The following is a 23,682-nucleotide window of genomic DNA, read 5'->3' as shown; positions in this document are numbered from 1 at the left end:
GGCACCATTCCACATCAAGCATGGCTGACCAGGAAACTCTCCCACACTAACTGCCTGGCATTCGCATTCTGGAAGGAATTAGAGGTTGATAATCAACCTGTTCAGCCACATTATGGCGCATCTTCCATGGCCACCAAGGGCTCAAACCCAGAGCCCTGGCTCAGAGGCAGGGTCACTACCCACTGCACCACAAGACCTCCATAGCTACTATGACTATGCATAAGTTGTTCAAACAAGGGGTACTTAATCATTCACTATGGAACATCCTTCTTGCAAAAAACATCTGAAGATATGCCAACAACTGGGCAAATTGTACAATTTCTGCTGTGAGGTGGGCTGTATGAGCCAAATGGATTTTTTTACTATCTTCTCTATCGAAATTTTGTATAAACAAAATTCTTGTAATGTTAACTGCCACCCCCTGCAGTCACTTCCCTTGAACATGATTAGAGTATTGAAAAAGTCACTTTCTTGTTTGGTTATTTTTTTTTTATTAACCAGTTGATTTTTTATTTATTCTTTCATGGGTTTCACCGGTAGGCTAGCATTTGTTGCCCATCCCTAATTACCCTTGAACTCAGGGGCTTGCTAGGCCATTACTGTGGATCTGCAGTCATATGTAGGCCAGATCAAGTAAGGATGGCAGATTTCTTTCCCTAAAAGGCATTAGTGAACCAGAGGGGTTTTTGGGATAATTGATTATAGCTTCATGGTCATCATTACTGACAGATGGAACTAGGCTTTGGATAACGTTAGATGGCAGACTGAGGTTTTAGGTGTACACTTACTGGGTAGGCAGGCTAGGGATGAAAGTTGATTTACAAAAGAAAGAAAATTAAATGAAAAGACAGTCAAACTCAGGAGCAGAGCACAGGTGGACCTGGAAGGGAGTATAGGCGGAGGGGATGCAGATACAGAGCAGGGATTGGGCTCTGTAAATTGAGTCTGAGACTGACATCTTAACATAATTCTGCTGTGAATTGAGTTTCTTAAATACATCTAGATATTTTCCCTCTATCTGGAAGTCTATTCCACAAGCTGATCACTCTTTATGTGAAGGAGAGTTATAGGTTTTTACTGGTAATCCCTCTGTCATTTTATGCCTGAGAACATCCATTATCCTGAAATTGACACTATTATCAAAAACATTCTTCTCAGTTCAGTCTGAACACAGCTGAGGAGTGCCATGGTGGCTGTATCTTCAAGATTTTTATTTAGTTGCATTATTATTGGAGAGAATTTTTGATTTCATGAAAGTAATTGGGCAGAGAATTAAAATTGGCATTAAAACTTTTGTTTAATCTGACTGGGAAATAAAAGAAAATAGCCAGAGATTTAACCAATAATGAAGAAAGAAAGCCAATTAATTAATTAAGAAAGTGAAAATTGACAGATTTGCCAGTCACAATGTAGACAAAGGAAGTAGCCGATCAAGAAATTTTACCATAAAAATATATATGCATTTTAATTACACAGCTGAATAAAAATGGTAACGTATTCATGTTCTTTTTATCAAGAATTTCTTCTCAGTGAGCACTTCTGACTTTTGACTAACATTTGGGAGCAAATGAGTTATTTGCTTAACCTGAATTAATCAAATAAATTAGCACACTTCACTTTATTTTACATTGCAATACAAATTTAATGCAATTAAGAAATTATTCTAATGATGATGAGTAGGAAATGATTTTGCACATTAAAAAATACTTTACTCCAGGATATGTAAGATTAAGGAGCATCAGTTGGAATAATGTCTATGTTGTCTTGTGAAATTCTTCTTGTTGGCTTCTGCAGTGCAGCAAGTAGACATGCTGAAGGCTTTTAGAACCAGAAGTAAATTTGAACTTAATTTTTGTTTATTGGAGATTTTCTAGTTTGGGCAACAAATATACTGGGAGCACGCATTCAAACTAGCTAAATTATGCATAAAGGTTAAGGAAGCTGAGCTTGATTTATTTGGAAAAGAGGAGACTTCAAGGTGACTTAATTGAGCTTTGAAGATTATGAAGGGAAATTAAAATATTCACTGTAATGAAATATTCGAGTACCAGGGGACATACGTTAAAATGAGGAAGTTCGGATGAACTTTTTCACCCAAAAAGTGTTGTTTAATGAATTGTTAGAGAAAGCCATTAATGCAAATGAATTCAAAAGCCCATTAGAGAAAAGGGACTGAGAAATACAGGGAGAAGGCAGTATTCGAAATTCTGGGTAAGATTTGGATACAGCATTGTTTTAGGTACAGTGGTGTGGCCACTCTAGTAAATGAGGCCATACTGAACAACCTCTCATTGTACAAGCATAAACTGGGAATATAACAATAGGACTTCCTTGTGTCTTTCACAAATAACAGGTAATGAATCTGTTATCTTAGTAAAAATGTGCACGTAGAGGCAAGTGCCTCAGAATAACTGCACAGTTTCAGGTGGTTAGTCAAAATAATACCACCAAAGATCTGAAGGTAATAAAAGAGAGGATAAAATCAAAAACATAAAAAAATCAATCTTTAAATAAATTCAAATGTCTCTAGCTCATCTCCTTCCAACATAACAGAGTTCATGATAAAAAGCTAAAACTGCCCAAAACTGGCATTTAATCCATCTGTTGCTTCCCAGAAATGTACAAAAAGCTAAGAGTGCTTAAAACATGTTGTCCAAATTGCAAAGGAGTTTAAACAAAACCAAAATACTGTGGATGTTAGAAATCTGCAATAAACCAGAAAATGCCAGAAATACTCAGCAAGTCAGGCTGCATCTGTGGAGAGGGAAACAGTTAGTTTCAGGTCATCAACCCTTCATTAGGACTAGCAAAAGGTGGTGATGTAACACAACTTAAGCAAGTACAGAGGCAGGGAAAGGTGGAGGGATGAAAGAACAAAATGAAATGTCTGTGATAGTCTGGAAGGGAGGCAACATTAAATGATGAAAAGGATGATGAAATAAGGCAAAAGGAGAAGGTAACGGGACAAATAATGAAACAAAAGATGGGTCTAGAGGAGGTATACATGGCGACATCAGAATTATTACCAACACTTGCTGTCCAAAGCTGAGTAGAAGCTCAAGGAACAGCACCTCATCATTCAGTTAGGCACTTTACGGCCTTCTGTACTCAAGATTTAGTTTAACAATTTCAGTTCATTAATCACTACTTCCATTTTTCAGATTTCTAGCATCGACAGTATTTTGCTATTGTTTTCCTCTAACCCATTCATTTGTTTCTTAATTGCCCCATTATCACTCCATTTTACTTAAGCCATCAGCACTTCTGTTATTTAATCTCTCCTGCCTTCCATCCAATCACAGACATTCCCTTTTGTTCTCCCCTCTCCCCCATCCCCCCCCTCCACCTCCCCACCCATTTACCCAGCCCCTGTACTTGCTTAAAACCTGTTACATCTCCAATTTCGCCAGCTCTGATGAAAGGTCATCAAACTGAAATGTTAATCCTGCTTCTTTCTCCACAGACACTGCCTGACCTGACTATTTCCAGCATTTTCAGTTTTTATTGCAAAGGAGCTTATTCTAACTCCTGACTTTGACATGTTTAATGCTAAATACAAGCAGAATAACAATTGAGGTTCCATCATCTTCTGTCATGGCTCGCTCTTACCCTTGAAAAACAAATAACAACTGCCTTAAAATTGTGCTGGATAATAAAATAGATGGATCAGTGTTTTTCTGGTGAAATAATGGGGAGAAGTTTAATAAAAACACATTAAGCATTCAAACACTAGCATTCCACAGTAGAATGTGGTAGGGACTAAAAAGTGTATACTTTCTCATCAAAATTATACTGAGTTTAAGTATCAAACCATCATTAGATTTATGTTTTGCTGTGTTATATAAAATTCATATGTTTTATGTATTGGGTTAATGTTATGTCTTTTTTGTGCTTAGTTGTGTACTGAAAATCTAAGACATTTTGACTAACTGCCTTGAGTCACTGTTACAGCTTCTTAAAATGAGAGCTGAAAACAATTCATCAAAGCTAATCCCAGTGCTCCAAGGGATTATATATAAAATAACCAAACCAGTTATCATTTGACAAGAAGCCTTTCTCTTGCCCTTAGCTTCCAACAGCTCCCTCCTAGTAATACTACTTCTTGTTATTTTGGTGATACAATCAGTTATTTTTCCTCTGATTGTGCCTCTCTTGTTCCTCCTAAATTCCCAGTGTACCACACCCTACACATTCTTCAGTTCCCTCCATGCATCCTCACTGTACATTCCCACTCTGACTTACTTCTTATCAGGACCTCAAAACTGGAACTCCTTGCTGGCCTCTACATCCTAGAGTTCCTCTTTTCCTCCTCTGAAACTCAAGCTTGGCATCATGTAACCATTGGTTTTTAATTTAACTTGTCTAGTTTCTCTTTTCACCCTTGCTGGTGGCTTACACTATGGCCATTCACTCCTCATCTAGCTTCCTCAGAATGGTGTTTTTAGCTTAACATTGGTTTGCCTACATGCACTTCAATAAATTTCATTAGGAAGAGCATTACTTTTAAAATTATTTTTTTAGATACACCAGTTAAGTTAGAGTAGAAATTCATCTCTAGCAAAACAGGTGATAACAGATCGGACACAGCACCTGATATTCTGTTCCATTACGGTTAATGGAACTGAATTTCAGGTATTGCATATCATCGGCAGCTGGCCCAATATCACTTGTTTTGTGCCATGAAAAATACCTATCGCAATCCTCTAAAACGTAGTCGGGGCACATGGTCAGAGTCACACTTGGTCCTTATTGCACTGATTAGCTCATATTCCATTGTTCTCAATGCTATGTTCTCTTCCAGTCTAAATCCACTGCATGATTGTCCCTGAAAACAGCCAGCTTGATTTAGATGGCAACTACTTACAATGCTACAAATATTGGTTGGGGTTCCATTTGGTAGAATTAACTTTTTTGATTGCCCTGTAATCAACTATCAAAATTCCATGATCCCAACAGAGGTTAAGAAAACAAGTTCTCATCTGGATCTGCAAACAAAAGTATGCTCTTTTATTGCCTATAGCAGCAGCCTGAGCATTAATAAACTGGCACCAAAGTAACCCTAGAGTGAAATGGGATTGCTTGAAGGAGGCATTATGAAAGTGAAATTTTAAAAAAGACCAGGAGTCAGGATGTATTGCAGTCTAGATAATTTGATTGTGCTGATAACAGATGATGCTCAGAAAAGAAATGAACCACAGCTTGTTTGTTCTCTCTGTTATCACCAAAAACATGTTTTTTCACAAATTGAAAACGTACAACCTTCCTGTCCTAAATATTGCAAATCAAAGTCAGAAGCAGCAAAAGCTCAGTGAGACTACTGGGAGGTTACATGGAGTCACAGTGGTGCTGCTTGGCAACTCTATTGATTAGTTTATTTTTCTTTCTGCCTTTCAGGGGGCATCTTCGAGCCTAGTGGTAAAATTTGCAGACACCGACAAGGAACGTACAATGCGTCGCATGCAGCAAATGGCAGGGCAGATGGGGATGTTCAACCCAATGGCAATTCAATTTGGTGCATACGGTGCCTACGCTCAAGCGGTAAGTTGCACCTTATTTCACTGCAGAAGCAGAGCACGATTTCTAAACATCCGTGCACATTGTTCCTTGCTATGAAGGAGTGAAAGTGCTTATCTTGTCCAGCAAATTGAATTAGAACAGAAATAATTCATGTTTTCAGTAAAGTGTTACTAATATGCAAATCTATAATTATTACAGTAATTATACATTAATATATCTATAATGGATATATTCTAGTATATCTATATGTAACAGCTGTATTATATATTAATATATCTACGTAATACATCTATATAATTTTCCTCCATGTTAAACATTCCAGCCAAAAAAGTGTAACTGAGTACTTGTGAATAGTAGATTTCAGTAATCTTTGCTTCAGTAGCTCAAATACCCAAGCTGTTTAAAGCAGCATTGTTACCATGGAAACACTTTCTTATACGACAGCTTATAGTCGTTTTATATAGACATGGTAACAACGCTTAGTGACATGATTGCATGGTCGGATGCAACTAGCACTACTAATGATTTTAAATGAAATATTCAGCTAAAATTCTGAAAGGCTCACTGTAATAGTTTGTATTGCATTCGGATGGATCAAGGAACCAAAAATAAAACTCTGGTGCCCCATCACTGGGACTACTTGCACCTGCAGCTCACATTAGCTGATCTTGCAGTATGATGTGAGATCTGGTCATTGAGATATTTTCTTGGTGCCCTTGGCACTTCGTGAATGTCCAATTGTGAATTGGGTACCAGGGTCAGAACTGCATTATCTGTCAGTAACAGATATTAAAACACACTGGCTACCCGTATACTAATAGGAATTGGGGTAAATATGCTTAAAAAGGACTATGGGCAAAGTGCAGGAACATGGGACTAATTGGATATCTCTTTCAAAGACCCAGCAGAGACACAAAGGGCCAGTTGGCTTCCTTCTGTACTATTTAATTCCCTGATTCAAACTGAGTCAGTTTTTGATGGTGGAAGTTGGCTCAGACCACAACAAGCCCATTTGTGGATCAACCCTGGGAGGCTAAGCAACAGGAAATACAGAAATTAGGGTTAACTCTATTGAGAAGATGGGGACGAACAGACAAAGGGTAGATTTTTCTTTGTAGCCTTTGTCATAAGTGCCGATTTTAAAATAGGTACTCTCTAGCAGCAAGGGCAGGAGGGTAGCTCTCAGTGAACCCCCGAGCCCTCCATCTTCCACCCTTCCTGATACCGGATCCCTTGATGAGGCACTGAGTGCCTTTGAACAAGGGGACCCCACCCCCACTGCCCTCCAGGAGCCTGAAAGCAACCCAGCATGGGCTTGCTTGTCATGTTCCCCACATGTTGAGCCCCCCTGGGTTAATAACAGCGGCAGTCAGATGAGGCCCTTAAATGGGCATTCATTGCCCACTTAAAGTCTTCAATTGGTGGCAGGGTGAGAAGGCCATTCATGGACCTTCCCATGTTCACAGACTTAATTGGGCTGGAGGTGGGAAAGAGTCGGAGTCTCCACCCATCATCCTCCCATCTGATTAAAGGCCCCCCTCTAAACTTGCCATGGGGAAGGGAATTAAATTCTACCCAATGTTGAAAGTTGGTGTTAGAGCAGATGCTGATAAGAGGAAATAAATCTCAGATTCAAGTGGTAAAATAAAGTCCTAGACATCTGGACTGAGCTTAAAACAAAATATATGTTAAGTGATAGCAGTAACAGAAAAAGTAATAGGCTTCCAAACAAAATATGCATAAGGACAATTTATATACATAAAATGCTGGAAAGACCCAGTAGGTTAGGTGGCATCTATGGAGAGAGAAATGGAGTCAGTGTTAACCTTTCTGATGAAAGGTCATCGACCTGAAACATTTCTCTCTCCACAGATGGTACCTGACCTGCTGAGCATTTTCAGCATTTTCTGTTTTTATTTCAGATTTCTAGCATCCATAGTACTTTGATTTTACATAAAAGGACATTATACTGTCAAACATGCAAAGGCTATTCATGCCAACTCCTTCCGACAGACCCAAAACATTTTCCCAGCATACTTAATTATCATAGAAAGGCAAATAGCTACAAGTAAAACTTCCATAATGTGATAGAAAAATCCTCCCAATCAGGAAGATAATTGGGTAAAGCTGATTAAGTTAACATTACACAATTCATTCCTAGGTGCTCATTATCTTGTATTAAGAACATTAGTAGAGTATTCTTCCTGCCCTACATAATTTGATATTTTATTATTCAATGTACTGTGTATTGTGTAAAGATACACAATATAATAGACACTACATAACATTCAACATACCATGAAATGAGTACATATTATAAGCTGTCTAGGATACACTAGATTATGTACATTGTCAAAGATATTGTACAATTTTGGTTCAGAAGGGTATATATGACAAATTGGTATTATGATGAAAAGAACTGAAAGTGAATCAAAAAGGAAATTGAATGGGTTGCTAACTATCACAGGAGGAAGTGTTTAGGGTGAGCATGAGTGTGCAGGGCCTTGTGGCAATAACTGCTGACATCCTTATTAGTTGCCTCCATGCTGAGCAGCCATACTTGCCAAAACCACAGTGATGCTGGCAACACATGATGACCTGTATGCTTTTATGTATAAGGGTAGAATTTATGCATTTGCACTAGAAGAGCTTTTTGTACCAGGAGTGCGTTTCACAAATTTGGATGATGAAGTCAACATGCTTCACAGAATTTCCTGCCCATTAATTCCTAAAATGTACCCTATCCAATATAAATATTCAATAAGGTATGCAGTACCCTGTGTTGTCAAGTTTAACTTAAAATAACTTCATTTGAAATCACCATGGTGCGGATTGTTCCACACATTTTGAGTGAATAGCTCAGAACTACAATTTTAAAGCGAACTGATTCAATCTATAGCAGATTGAAAAAAGAAACACACCAAAACAAATGTTAAATTTGGTTCATTTAAAAATCTTGACCATACTTGTATTAATAACAATAATCCATTTCTCTAACTAGTGCTTCCAGAATCTGACTTAGAGTAACCAGTTACAATTATTCAGTGTATTTTTGAATTTTTTAAAAATTTCCTAATGTCTTGTTGAGACTCAAAATTTAATGTTCAATGTTAAACTCAAAAATTTTCTGCAAAGTATTGATTAATACAGTATGGTTTTGAGCATGTATGTGGGTGGGAAAGAGCTTATTCTGTTAATGTTGGATCCACTTATTGCAAAGTATTTTCAACAATCCCTTCAAAATCACATGAGATGGAGAGACTACCAGTAATTGGTGGCACTAATGTGACAGTACAAATCACATTCACCCTGACAATTAAATATTATCAACTTCATTCAGTGCTAATGTTACAGTATCTGAAGCATCGTATTCTGTGAGATTCTTAAATCTGTTATTCTCTATTGGATAAAAAAGTCCTGTTCACATACACACACAGCATTTGGGAATTGGAGTGTGTGACAGCAACAGAGACACTAATTAATTCTGGTACAGCAGTTAACTATGGTGAAGAGAGCATGAATCCGCTGTCATGCTGCAGGCGCCATCTAGCGAGCCTGATGCCAGAAACATCGTCTACACTCCACAGACTCTGATTCTTCATATAACATGTTGTACACAAACCTTAATCTGCTAAATGGTTGGTCGGCCAACAGAAACCTGCCCTTTTTTGCGCATTTTAAAATGACAACCACAAATACATTTAGGGAATTTAAATCTATTGCATGTTGTGAGACAGAAATCCTGCCCGATGGCTTGTTTTTGAGAATTTGCCAATTCATTATATCCACCATTCCAGTCACAAGAGCCCTTAAACTAGTAATAAAATGGTAGCTAATGCCAGTGTGGATGGCATAAACTAAAATAGGTGATTTTTGGTCAACCCTGAGATAACATTTGGTATCTGAATATATATATATATATATATATAAAAAACTGTGGATGCTGGACATCTAATATAAAACATAAAATGCTATTAGCACACAGCCGGTCTGTCAACATCCAAAGGAGAAAAGATAACTTTTAGTTTTAGCATTATTTTGACATTTAGGAGTGCTGATCTATCAAAAATGGAGCCAAATGGAGGCACAATGTGATTCTAGTAGTGACCCAATGAGAGGGAAAGTGAGGAAAGTCATAAATGCATGAAATCCACCTGAGTATGAATAACATCCATTTAAAACTATTATTTATTTTAAATCATTGCGGCTGCTTTTATCAACAGAATAATTTGACAGTAACAATACTAGATGGAATACAAAATCTGATTTTAAGTGCTCTTAGATTAAGTGCAATTTGTGCCTTAGTGCACCAGTGCTCAAAAAATGCATCTCCAGGGCCACTCATGCCTGCTATCTACTTCCTTTTGTCCCATCCATGGGGATTTTATTTGACTATAAATGGAGGCCAAAGAAAGTCAGTTATATATTTTTTAATCTCTTACGGTAAGGCTCAACATCAACAATACATTGTTTCTGCACTACCCATGCTGATCTGAAGCACACTCTGGTGCTTGATAGGAAGGCTGGGGCAAAAAGCAGAGCTCATTGTCATAAGTAAATGAGCCAAATGTTACTGATTTGGATATTGATTGAAAAGTAGATGTTGAATATCTCCACAAAAGTAGGACCAAAACATATTTATAAACCTCTCCATTTCTTCCCCCATCATAAGAAATTAATGAAGTTTTAATTTCTTCCTCTCTCTCCAGCAGGAAGGACTTGGCTCAGTGGTAGCACTCTCACCTCTGAGTCAGGAGATTGCAAGCTCAAGTCTCACTCCAGGGACTTGAGCACATAATCCAGGCTGACACTTAAGTACAGTATGGAGAGACTGCTCCATGGTCAGAGGTGCCGTCTTTCAGATGGGACATTAAACCAAGGCCCTGAGCTGTCTCTCAGACAAATGTAAAAAAACCCCATCATGCTGTTTGAGCAAGAGCAGGTGCATGCTTCTCAGTGTCCTTGACAGCATTTACCCCTCAGCCAACATCACAAACAAAAATAGATTACCTGGTCATTAACTCACAAAGTTGGGGGTAAGAGCAAGAAGTGTGATTAATTGAACAACTCTATTGAAGATAAAAGCAAAATATTGCGGATGCTGGAAAAACTCAACAGATCTGACAGCATCTGTGGAGAGAGAAACAGAGTTGATGTTTCGAGTTTGTATGACCCTATAGTCGGGGGAACAGATAGGCTCTACTGTGGTCGTCAATGTGACTCCAGGATGGTGTGTTGCCTCCCTGGTGCCAGAGTCCGGGATGTCACTGAACGGCTGCAGGGCATCCTGAAGGGGGAGGGTGATAAGGCAGAGTTATGGTACATGTTGGTACCAATGACATAGGTAGAAAGAGGGATGAGGTCTTGCATCAAGAATTCAGGGAATTAGGCAGTAGACTAAAAAGCAAGACCTCTCGGGTTGTAATCTCTGGATTACTCCCAGTGCCACGTGCTAGCGAGCTCAGAAATAGGAGAATAGCGCAGATGAATACGTGGCTTAAGAGTTGGTGCAGGAGGGAGGGTTTTAGATTCCTGGATCACTGGGACCGTTTCTGGGGAAGGTGGGATCTGTACATGAGGGACGGTCTACATCTGAACCAAAGCGGGATTAACATCCTTGCGGGTGGGTTTGCTAGTGCTGTTGGGAGGAGTTTAAACTAATTCAGCACGGGGAGGGGACACAGAATGTTAGCAGAATAGGGACACATCATAATACAGTAAAACAATCAAGCTACATTAAGTTTCAAGGGAGTAAAGCAAGGCTGGATGGCCTCTACTTTAATGCCAGGAGTATTATAGGTAAAATGGATGAGTTAAGGGTGAGGATTGACACATGGAATTGTGATATAGTAGCCATCACTGAGATGTGGTTGAGGGAGGGGCAGGATTGGCAGCTCAACATTCCAGGATATAGAATCTTCAGGCGAGACAGGGGAGGGGGTAAAAGAGGAGGATGCATTGCATTATTAGTTAAGGAGTCAGTTACTGCAGTAAGGAGAGATGATATCTTGGAGTGGGCATCGAATGATGCTTTGTGGGTAGAGCTTAGGAATAAAAAAGGGGCAGCCACATTGTTAGGAGTTTATTATAGACCCCCAGATAGTCAGCAGGAAATTGAGGAGCAAATATGTGCACAATTTGTGGAGGTGTGTAAAAACAATAACAATAGGGTAATTATATTAGGTGATTTCAACTTTCCTAACATTAATTGGGATAGACATGGTGTTAAGGGCTTGGACGGAGTGGATTTCTTGAAATATGTACAGGAGAGCTTTTTAGATCAATATGTAGAGGGTCCAACAAGGGACGGCGCAGTGCTGGACCTAATTCTGGGGAATGAAGCCGGACAGGTGGCTGAGGTGGTGGTGAGGGAGCATTTTAGTGACAGCGACCACAACATGGTACAGTTTAAGTTTGTTATGGACAAAGAAATAGACAAGTTGCAAAAAAATATTTTGGATTGGGGGAGAGTGGATTTTAGTAAAATAAGGCAGGATCTGGCCAAGGTAGACTGGGAACAGCTACTTGTGGGGAAATCTATAGAGGAGCAGTTGGGGGGCATTCAAAACGGAAATGGGGAGATTACAGGCTCAACGTGTTCCCTCTAGGGTGATAGGAAGGAGTAACAAGCCCAGAGAACCAAGGATGACCAGAGATATTCAGGATACGATGAGAAGGAAAAGAGAGGCTTTTAGCAGGTACAAGGGAAGCAAATCAGCAGAGGCATTAGTGGAGTACGGAAAGTGCAGGGTGGAGCTTAAGAAAGCAATTAGGAGAGCAAAGAGGGGATATGAGAAAGCTCTGGCTGGTAAAAGTAGGGAAAATCCCAAGATATTCTACAAGTATATCAATGGGAAGAGGATAATCAGGGAAGGAGTAGGGCCCAGAAGGGACCAAGGGGGCAATCTATGGGTGGAACCAGAGGACATCCGTAGAGTTTTGAACCAATACTTCACATCCGTCTTCACCCAAGAGAATGAGGATGAAGGTATCGAACTCAGGGAGAGACACTGCGAGGTTCTTGAGCAAATTGATAGAGGGAGGGTATTGGAGGTGTTGGCAGGCTTAAAAGTGGATAAATATCCAGGTCCGGATGATTTGTGTCCCAAACTGCTGAGGGAGGCAAGGGAGGAGATCACAGGGGCTCTGACCCAAATCTTTCATTCCTCTCTGGCCGCGGGGGAGGTGCCAGAGGACTGGAGAACAGCTAATGTGGTTATGCTATTTAAGAAGGGTTGTAGAGATAAGCCAGGGAGCTACAGGCCAGTGAGTCTCACGTCAGTGGTAGGGAAACTATTGAAAAAAATTCTGAAGGAGAGAACCTATCTCCACTTGGAGAGGCAAGGTTTGAACAGGGATAGTCAGCATGGCTTTGTCAGAGGGAGGTCATGCCTAACAAATTTGATTGAATTTTTTGAGGAGGTGACCAGGTGTGTAGATGAGGGTAGTGCAGTTGATGTAGTTAATATGGATTTCAGCAAAGCTTTTGACAAGGTCCCACCTTGACCAAGACTGATAAAGAAGGCAAATGCACATGGTATACAGGGTAATTTGAGGTGGATTCAAAATTGGCTTAGTAGTAGGAGACAGAGGGTGATGACAGAAGGATGCTTTAGTGCCTGAAAACCAGTGTCCAGTGGCGTACCACAGGGATCTGTGCTGGGTCCCCTATTATTCGTCATTTATATAAACGATATAGATGACGATGTGGGGGATAGGATTAGTAAGTTTGCAGATGACACAAAGATTGGCCGGGTGGTTAACAATGAGGTTGAGTGTCTTAGGCTACAGGAAGATATAGACAGGATTGTCAAATGGCCAGATAAGTGGCAGATGGAATTTAACCCTGAAAAGTGTAAGGTGATACACTTTGGAAGGAGTAATTTGACAAGGAAGTATTCAATGAATGGCATGACACTCGGAAGTTCTAAGGAACAAAGGGACCTTGTGTCCAGAGATCTCTGAAGGCAGAGGGGCATGTTAGTGGGGTGGTGAAAAAGGCATTTGGGCCACTTGCCTTTATCAATCGAGGCATAGATTACAAAAGTAGGGAGATCATGTTGGAGTTGTATAGAACCTTGGTGAGGCCATAGCTGGAGTACATAAAAGGAAAGAGAGTAGCTAAAGTGAATGTTGGTTCCTTGGAGGACGAGACTGGGGAGTTAATAGTGGGGAACGCAGAAATGGCAGAGATGCTTAATCAATATTTTGCCTCAGTTTTCACAGTGGAGGACATTAGTACCACCCCAGTAGTAACAGGTAGTGCAGAGGATATAGAGAAAGAGGAACTTAGAACAATCACCATCACTGGAGAAAAAGTACCCCTGAGCAAACTATTGGGATTAAAGGGTGACAAGTCTCCAGGACCTGATGGCCGACATCCCAGGGTCTTAAAGAAAGTGGCAGCGGAGATAGTGGATGCATTGGCTTTGATATTCCAAAATTCCCTGGGTTCTGGAAAGGTTCCAGTGGATTGGAAAAATGCTAATATAACACCCTTTTTCAAAAAGGTGGGGGAGGCAGAAAGTAGGAAACTATAGACCAGTTAGTTTGACGTCTGTCGTTGGGAAATTGTTGGAATCCATTATTAAGGAAGTAGTAATGGGGCATTTGGAAAGTCAAAATGCAATCCATCAGAGTCAGCATGGTTTTATGAAGAGTAAATTGTGTTTGACTAATTTGTTAGAGTTCTTTGAAGATGTGACAAGCAAAGTGGATAATGGGGATCCTGTAGATGTAGTATATCTGGACTTCCAGAAGGCCTTTGATAAGGTGCCACACAAAAGATTAATACACAAGATAAGATCACATGAAGTTAGGAGTAATATATTAGCTTGGATAGAGGATTGGCTAACCAACAGAAAGCAGAGAGTCGGGATAAATGGGTCTTTCTCTGGATGGCAAGTTGTAACTAGTAGGGTGCCACAGGGTTCAGTCCTTGGGCCCCAACTATTTACAATCTATATTAATGACTTGGATTCAGGGATAGAAGGTACAATAGCTAAATTTGCAGATGACACCAAAATAGGTGGGAAAGTAAGTTGCAATGAAGAAATAAGAAATTTACAAATGGATATGGACTGGTTAGGTGAATGGGCCAAAATTTGGCAGATGGAGTTTAACGTGGATAAGTGTGAGGTTATCCATTTTGGCTGGAAGAATAAAAAGGTGATTTATTATTTAATTGGAGAGAAACTTCAGAATGCTTCAGTGCAGAGGGATCTGGGTGTCCTCATGCATGAATCGCTGAAAGCTAGTATGCAGGTACAGCAGGTAATAAGGAAGGCAAATGGATTTTTGGCATTTATTGCTAAAGGAATAGAGTATAAATATAGGGAAGTGTTGTTGCAACTATACAAGGCATTGGTGAGACCACACCTGGAGTACTGTGCACAGTTTTGGTCCCCTTACTTGAGGAAGGATGTAGTTGCACTGGAGGCGGTTCAGAGGAGGTTCACTAGATTGATTCCAGAGATATGGGGCTTGTCTTATGAGGAGAGATTGAGCAGTTTAGGCCTATACTCGCTGGAGTTTAGAAGGATGAGAGGAGATCTAATTGAGGTATACAAGATGCTAAAGGGGATAAACAAAGTAGACGTGGAGCGGATATTTCCCCTTGTGTGGCATTCTAGAATGGTTTTAGGCCATAGTTTTAGGCTAAGGGGTGGTAGATTTAAATCAGAGATGAGGAGGGATTACTTTTCTCAAAGGGTCGTGAATCTGTGGAATTCACTACCTCACAGTGCAGTGGATGCTGGGACGCTGAATAAATTTAAGGAGGAGATAGACAGATTTTTAATTAGTAATAGGCTGAAAGGTTATGGGGAGAGGGCGGGAAATTGGAGTTGAGGCCGAAATGAGATCAGCCATCAGTAATGAATGGTGGGGCAGGCTCAAGGGGCTGAATTGCCTACTCCTGCTCCTAGTTCTTTTGTTCTTATGTAGTGTGTGCAGTTCTGGTCGTCACATTATAAGAAGGATGTGATTGCACTGGAGGGGGTGCAGAGGAGATTCACCAGGATGTTGCCTAGGATGAAACATTTAAGTTATGCAGGGAGGTTGGATAGACTTGGGTTGTTTTCAATGGAGCATAGAAGACTGAGGGGTGACCTGATTGAGATTATCAGGGGCAAGGACAGGGTGGATAGGGAGCAGCTGGTCCCCTTAGTTGAAGGGCCAGTCACAAGGGAGCATAAATTCAAGGTGAGGGGCAGGAGGTTTAGTGGGGATGTGAGGAAAAGCTTTTTTACCCAGAGGGTGGTGACGGTCTGGAATGCACTGCCTGGCAGGGTGGTGGAGGTGGGTGTCTCACATCTTTTAAAAAGTACCTGGATAAGTACTTGGCATGTCATAACATTCAAGGCTGTGGGTCAAGTGCTGGTAAATGGGATTAGGTAGGTAGGTCAGGTGTTTCTCACGTGTCGGTGCAGACTCGATGGGCCAAAGGGCCTCTTCTGCACTCTGTGATTCTGTGATTCTTCAGAACTACAGAGAAATAGAAATGTGGTAAATTTATACTGTTTAAAGTGGGTGGAGCAGGTGAAGCTGGATAGAAGGTCAGTGATAAGTGGGGGCAATGAGAGATTGATAAAAATGTCATGAACAAAAGGACAAAGGGAGTGTTAATGGTAGTGGTAAGGGCTAAAAAAGGTGTTGATAGTGGCAAAGGTAAGAAAGCAGAATGTGATAATAGCAGAATAAGCACTCTGAAAAGAATAACATGAACAAGTAACAGATGGCCCTTGTGGGAGTGGGGAGGGGCGGTTGTGGGGAAAAAAGGATTGAAAATGGGATAAAAGGGGGATTAAAAAAGTGGATAAAACAACGCATAAATAAATAAAAATAAAAATAAGTGCAATTGAAAAGCCAGCACAGGCATGAAAGGCCAACTGGCTACCTTCTCTGCTGCATCATTCTATGATCCAAGAATCTATGATTATCACATCGCTGTTTGAAGGTTGAAGGGTTTCCTTCCCAGTCTCCACTATCTCCAACTCTCATTTAACTGATCTGTTGCTGCTGGCCCAATCTTCTGTCCACGTTTTGCCAGCTTAATGGAAATTATGCCTGAAACCCAATATCAGAGGTGCCGCATCTTTCAGACGCAAGGCCTGCACCCAGCACCCCCATTCTCAGGAATTTTGCTCGTGCGAATTTCAACTCCATTATCTCATTAAGTTCTGATAATAACTATGGCCGAGATTTTCCACTCCCTCCGCAAGAGCGAAATAATCCATTTTACGCCAATGGGATAATAGGTTGAAATCATCTGTTCCTCATGTCAATGGCGGCATGTGTTTCCTGCCATGTCATGTCAGGAACCTCATTTTAATACATTTAAATATCATGCATTATCATTATAATGGCTGCTTGCTGGAATCAGCCCTCCCCCCCAGCACCCCCCCGCCCCACCCCATTGCCCACTCTGGATCATAAGGGCATGTTGATATCTAATTAGACTGACATTTTTCACAACCATACATAAGCGACATGTGTCTGGTGACCTGCACATCGCTTATGACTTTGAGGTTTGTTCTCTGACCTTGCATCATGCAGCATTTGTGGCTCAGCGCCAGGCTTCGCAGGCAGCACCACTTCACTTTCACACGGGTTTCACATGCAAGGCCCTACCTACCAGACCAGCGGTAAGGCAGGGGTGGCTTGTAATGTGCTGCAGGGCAAGGGCTCAACTGGGGGAGGGTGGAAAGTAGACACACTCAAGGGAAGGGGCCATAGGGCAAGGGCTGCACTGGAAGAGTGGCGAAGGTTGCACTCAGACACATGACTGGGGCGGGGGGTGTGGGTTGGAATGGGGAGGTCTGAGCCAGAATGGGGAGGAATGTCTTAGAGAGGGACCTAAGCATGTTGGGGCCAGAATGGGAGGATGGGGGAGCAGAGGAGCACTTCAGTTTACATTGCTGACCTTGAAAAGACTGTCGTTATCCCAGTCGAGGGAGGGCATGTTAATCCAATGTCAGTTGTGCCCAGCATGCTCTGCGCAGGGCGTGGTGGTTAAATCAGACACCTCAGCCCAGGGGGTTTCTAACTTAATACTGGGCCCCAGGTGACGCACTCACAGTCTGTCACTAGAAGGTTTTAAGATTGATAAGGAGGAAGTGTTAAATAGACTGTCGGTACTTAAAGTTGACAAGGCACTGGGAGCAGATGGGATGCATCCAAGGTTATCGAAGGGAGTGAGAGTAGAAATTGCAGGAGCAATGGCCATAATCTTTCAGTCTTCCCTAGACTGGTGGTGCCAGAGGGCTGGCAAATTGCAAACACTGCACCCTTGTTCAAAAAAGGTTGTTAAGGATAAGCCCAGCAATTACAGACCAGTCAGTTTAACTTCAGTGGTGGGCAAATTCTAGAAACAATTATTCGGGATAGAATTAGTAGTCACATGAAAAAATATGGGTTGATAAGGAAGAGCCAGCATGGATTTCTACAGGGGAAATCGGGTTTAACTAACTTGCTGGAGTTTTTTGAAGGGGTAACAGAAAGGGTCGATGAGGGTAATGCTGCTGATGTGGTGTACATGGACTTTCAAAAGGCATTTGATACAGTGCCACACAACAGACTTGTGGGAAAAGTTCATGGAATAAAAGGGACAGTAGCAACATGGATACAAAATTGGCTGAAAAATATGGAGCCGAGAGTAATGATCATTGGATATTTTTTGAGCTGGAGGAATGTTTGTAGTGGAGTTCCCCAGGGGTCAGTATTGGGACCCTTGCTTTTCCTGATATATATTAATGATCTAGATCTTGGTGTACAGGGGACAATTTCAAAGTTTGTGGATGATACAAAGCTTGGGAGTGTTGTGAACTGCGAAGAGGACAGTGTGGAACTTCAAGAGGACATAGACAAGTTGGTGCAGTGGGCAGATAGGTGGCAGATGTAGTTTAATGTGGAGAAGTGTGAGGTGATGCATTTTGGCAGGAAGAACATGGACAGACAATATAAAATGAGCGGTGAAATTTTGAAGGGGATGCAGGAGCAGAAAGACTTGGGTGTATATGTGCATAGATCATTGAAGGTGGCAGGACAGGTGGAGGGAGCAGTTAATAAAGTATATAGTATCCTGGGCTTTATTAATGAGGGCACAGAGTACAAGAGCAGGGATGTTATGCTAAATTTATATAAGACATTCGTTAGACCTCAGCTGGAGTATTGTGTACGGTTATGGGCACCACATTATAGGGGTGGATGTGAACACATTGGAGAAAGTGAAAAAGAGGTCTTCAAGAATGGTTCCAGGGGTGAGAAACTTCAGCTATAAGGATAGACTGGAGAAGTTCGGATAGTTCTCCTTGGAGAGGAGAAGGCTAAGAGGAGGTTTGATAGAGGTGTTCAAAATCATGAGGGGGCTGGACAGAGTAGATAGGGAGAAACTGATCCCGCTAGTAAAAGGATCAAGAATGAGAGGGCACAGATTTAAAGTGATTTGCAAAAGAAGCAAATGTGACGTGAAAAACTTTTCCACACAACGAGTGGTTCGGGTCTGGAATGCACTGCCTGGAAATATGGTGGAGGCAGGTTCAATCGAGGCATTCAAGAGGGCATTAGATGACTATTTGAATAGAAACAATCTGCAAGGGTATGGGCAAAAGGCAGGGCAATGGCAATGGTCATAATGCTCATTTGGAGAGCTGGTGCAGACACGATGGGCTGAATGGCCTCCTTCTGTGCTGTTAAAATTCGGTGATTCAGTCAGGGTAGGCTTCTGCAGGCTATGGGGAAATGGGGATGCAGATGGGGAAAAGATAGTGTTGGCCCATTCAAAGGTCTCATGGTGGGGTCAGGGGGGTTTTAATGTGCAGTAGGCCTCAAGATGGGAGGGGGGTAAGGTCCAAATGGTGCATAAACACATACCTCAAACATTTCTGGGGTTACACGGGGATATCCACCACAATCACAATGGGATCAAACATTGGAGGGGGAAGCTTGAGAGTTATTGGAGGGAGGGATATCTGAACATTATGCTCCTCCAGGGCGATGGGAGGGATTCCACAGTCACACAGGAAGGTTCCAAGCTGGTGTAGTAGTGCAACCTGAAGCAATGGCACAGTACAAAATTAAACTGAGGAAAAACTCAGCTGGTGAGGGCTCTGAGGGTCGCTTGAAGGAGTGGTGCAATCCACTGGGGGAGTGGGGGGGATGGTGAGGGGGTGGGGGGAAATTAAAGGGGAACCCATTGAACTCTATACTCTCAAATTAGGAGAGATGCACAGCTGAGACATGTTAGGAGCCTCTCAATAACAATGAAGGAAAGTGAGTCAATGAAGCGCATTCATGCGAGACTAATCCTGAATCATGGCACTGATTGATCTCCTTGTATTAACTCCTTGTTCCGAGCATGCCAATTTACCAGAGCAATTGGGCGACTGGACAAGCTGCAGATGCGTCTTAAAAGCAGGAACTCAGAATCTTGGCACTGGCAGGTTCACAGATGAGAAGCCGGAGCCCCCCCATCAAATACTCTCAGTTTCTCGATGAACATTCAACCTATGTGTATTCCAAGGAGTGTAGTATTAGAGTGCAGTGAATGAGGATCCCAGGGCCTGGCCTAAGCAATCGCATAGAGTCGGCCATGAAAAGGAAAGGGGAGTGGGTCGGGAGAGGAGCACATTGAAATTTACTTTGTGCTGGCCAGGATTTCAGAGGTGAATAGTTGCAGACACTAGAACCAAACTCTGGAACCCACAGTCACTCACCAGCCATTGAGAGGAATAGGACCTCTGGAGGCTCATGCTGACTCATGTCATTTAGTCATTGATGCTACAGTGAGGAGACATTCGGGAAGATGGAGGCTGGATTTATTGCTGCCTGCATAATCGCATACAGGCAGGAGAGAAGGCAGAGAAGATTGCGATGGTGGCACCAGGCTCACCAAAGGGCGGAGCTCCACTCCCATGAGCAAGGGGCAGCAAGGTCCCCTCTGGATAGAGGGGATGCGGCTCACAGGAAAGTTGTGCGTAGGCGACTCTCAAGACCGAGGGTGTACAGAACACATGTGTCTTTTCTGCAGATCAGTGAGAGACAGTTTTGCTGATGTCTCCACATGTCCAGGGATCTGGTGACTCACATCTGCCACATTATCCAAGAGTTGACACCACTGGGACTGGGAGGACATCTATTGCAAGTGGTTATGAAAGTTGCCGCCACTCTTAACTTCTATGTGAGTGGCTCTTCCCAGGGCTCCACTGGGGATCTCTGCGGGATCTCTCACGCTTCCACTCGCAAGTGCATACAGGAGGTAACACATGCCTTTTTTGCTAAGGCCCACAATTACGTTGACTTCGCTAGAGATCAAGGAAGCCATGATGCCAGAGCAATGGGCTTTACTGAGATTTCCAGGTTCCCACAGGTACAGGGTGCCATCGACCGCACTCATGTGGCTGTAACAGCTCCCTGGCAACAGGCACTCCAATACATCAACAGGAAAGGCTTCCCCTCACTCAATGTGCAGCCGGTCTGTAACCATAAGAAAGTGATCATGCAGGTTTGTGCAAGATACCCCGGAAGCTGCACGACTCCTACAGCTTGTGTACGTCGCAGATCCTAGACATCTTCGAGGGACCACACATGATCCAGGGCTGGGTCCTCAGTGACAAAGGCTACCTGCAAAGCATGTAGTTGATGACGCCCATGCAGCGGACACAAAATCCAGCTGAGAAAAGGTACAGTGATGCTTATACTGCTACCTGAACATTGGCAGAGCAGACGATTGGCAACTTGAAGATGTGATTCTGATGCCTTGCCAGATCTGGTGGAGCACTCCAGTATACTCCCCAGAGGGGTTCATGGATCAGCGTGGCTTGCTGCACGCTGCACAACCTGGCACTGCAAAGTGGGGGAGGGCTTGCATGATGCTGTCATGGAGGAGCTGCATGTCTCCTCCAATGAGGAAGATATAGAAAGGGATGAGGGCAATGAGGTCCAAGAAGCTGAGGCTGTAGGGGAAGAGGCCAGAGCACAGGCCAAACGAGGCAAACATGCACATGAGGCCTTCATAGCCATCAGATTCTAGGAGGAGGATGAAGAGCTGTAGTGAGTATCCTCTTGGACAAGTGCCCTCCATCATGGGCCCACATGAACACCAGGGTTGCTCTCCCTTTCATTTCAACCATGCACTTCAATCTTACACATTTGGTTAGCCATAGTTCTGATCCTCTGAAGGATGAGGAAGTCTCAGGAGCATGTGTTCTTGCTGAGGTGAGTTGCTACCTGGAGGACAGCGTTCTGGCATCAGAAGTTACTGCCTCTTCCAGTGACTCTCCAGCATCCCAGTTGCCATGGCAGCCTAGAAGAGGCAGGAGCTGTTCTACAATCCTTAGTGTGCCCGCAGCTGCATGCCTTCAGTCTGACAAAGCTCCTCAAGGAGGTCCATCTCCACCAATGTCGCAATGCATTCTGTGACACACTTGGGCTAAGGCAGCTGAGGATGTCCCGCAGGTCTTAATCCATTTTGACATCACTTTCTTTGTGTCATTTTCTTTTCCATCACATTAACGTCCGGCACACTTAGTTAGGGATGCGGGCCAGCATTCATCCTGACCTTTCCAAGGACGTGGGCCACCTGAGGATTACACTGTTCACACACTTGCCTGCCATACATTAAAGTGCATCCTCTTAAACACAGTCTGCCTTCATGGCCAGCCCTGGCCCTTGTGAGCTCCAAAATGCTAAGAAACCATGAAACCACCAAGGTCATGCTTCGTTGATAATAAAGAGCACACTTCAGCTGCACTACATCCTCTCTCCTATCCCATTGCTGCCTTCAACATTGTCTAAAGCTACCATATGAGCTTCCATATGAGCTTCCTCAGTATGCTCAGCATGACCACCAGACATCACCATTTGGATTTATCATCACTGACCTCGGCGAGGGTTTAGGTGAGGGTACACTATGCAGAACAATTGGCACAGTGCTGCATCCCTACATTATGACGAGAGCCTCATAGCCACAATACAGACAAGGCAAGGTGAGAAAGGCTTAAGGTTGTAGGGTCAAGCGCCAGGACAATAATGTGGCTGCGAGGGGCAGAGCTCTGGCACATTGAGGTGGGAGGGTGCTCCCACTCACTGGCAAGCTTAGCAGATATGCACTCGGAGAGTCAGTAACGTGCAAGGCAGACAGGAGCGCACACGAGCTCTGAGTATGGGTTCATAGATTGGAAATCCTGCCAGATGACAGTGAGTACATGAAGTTCCAGGATATATGACCCTTCTCCATGAGTTCAAACATCTCTTCTAGGACGTGACATCTTCACCTTTCAATAATGCAGACAAGACAGTTGAACACCTCAGCCTCAATCATAAACAGCCAAGAATCAAGATGACATGATTCAGCAAAGAAGGCGAACAAGATTCCTTCCACAAGCACACTTTACATTAAGGGCAAGGCATCATTGATGTCGGGAATGATCTGAGAATGAGCACACAGTGTGGTGATATGGAAGCAGACAACATCAACCACAGGCACATGATAGCGACATCAGTGGTAAGTGGGAGGAGGGACCATGGTATCACAGGTGATTAACAACAACACAGCTCATCATAAACAGGAGGCATACACAAGACGAGATGTGAAATGGGTGATTCTATTTACATTGGTTAAAACCCGTGCCACTGTAGTGCCCCTAATATTTCACCATTTTCCTAACCCTACCGCAAAGTCTGGGTGTATCTCCAACATCCTCAGCAGAGGTGGAGGCAGCCTGCTGACTACTACGCCCTGTTGTCTACGATGACTTTTACGGGCATCCCCTGGGCCTAGACTTGGAGGGCCCTGGCCTGCTTTGGATGCCCTACTGTGGGGCAGGTGCACCCTCCTCGGCCTGTGGAGCTGGAGGTGGTCACAGGATGAGGGGATTGGGATCAGCTGGACACTCCCGGAGTCACCTGGACACTCCCGGAGTCACCTGGGTGGATGGCTTTGGGGTATCCAGCAGCTGGTTCTCCTCCCTATGGGTGCCCAAGGGCACCTATCAGACCCCTTGAGGAGAAGGGGCAGCTGGAGTGAGATCAAGTTGCCCCACCCCCCCCCCCCCTTCGCATAGCCACTGATGGATGCCACCAATGCCTACACTAATGAAGTGTAGCTCCTGGCACAGTGCAGGATCTATGTCCTGGACCAAGGTCTCCATGGTGGCTGCAGTCCTA

General features: G+C 42.9%; 1 protein-coding gene across 1 annotated transcript in view; it reads left to right on the top strand.

Annotated features, from left to right (window-relative positions):
• celf4 (CUGBP, Elav-like family member 4) overlaps positions 1–23,682 on the top strand; it is a 1,291,869-nt gene that overhangs the window by 1,057,354 nt on the left and 210,833 nt on the right. Inside the window, exon 6 of the mRNA XM_078551435.1 lies at positions 5,395–5,538. Coding sequence (XP_078407561.1) covers positions 5,395–5,538 — 144 coding nt within the window. The remainder of the gene's footprint in view (positions 1–5,394; positions 5,539–23,682) is intronic.

This window comes from Cetorhinus maximus, chromosome 1, assembly GCF_964194155.1.
Source record: "Cetorhinus maximus chromosome 1, sCetMax3.hap1.1, whole genome shotgun sequence".
Taxonomy (NCBI): domain Eukaryota; kingdom Metazoa; phylum Chordata; class Chondrichthyes; order Lamniformes; family Cetorhinidae; genus Cetorhinus; species Cetorhinus maximus.
This window is presented reverse-complemented; position numbering and strand designations above follow the sequence as displayed.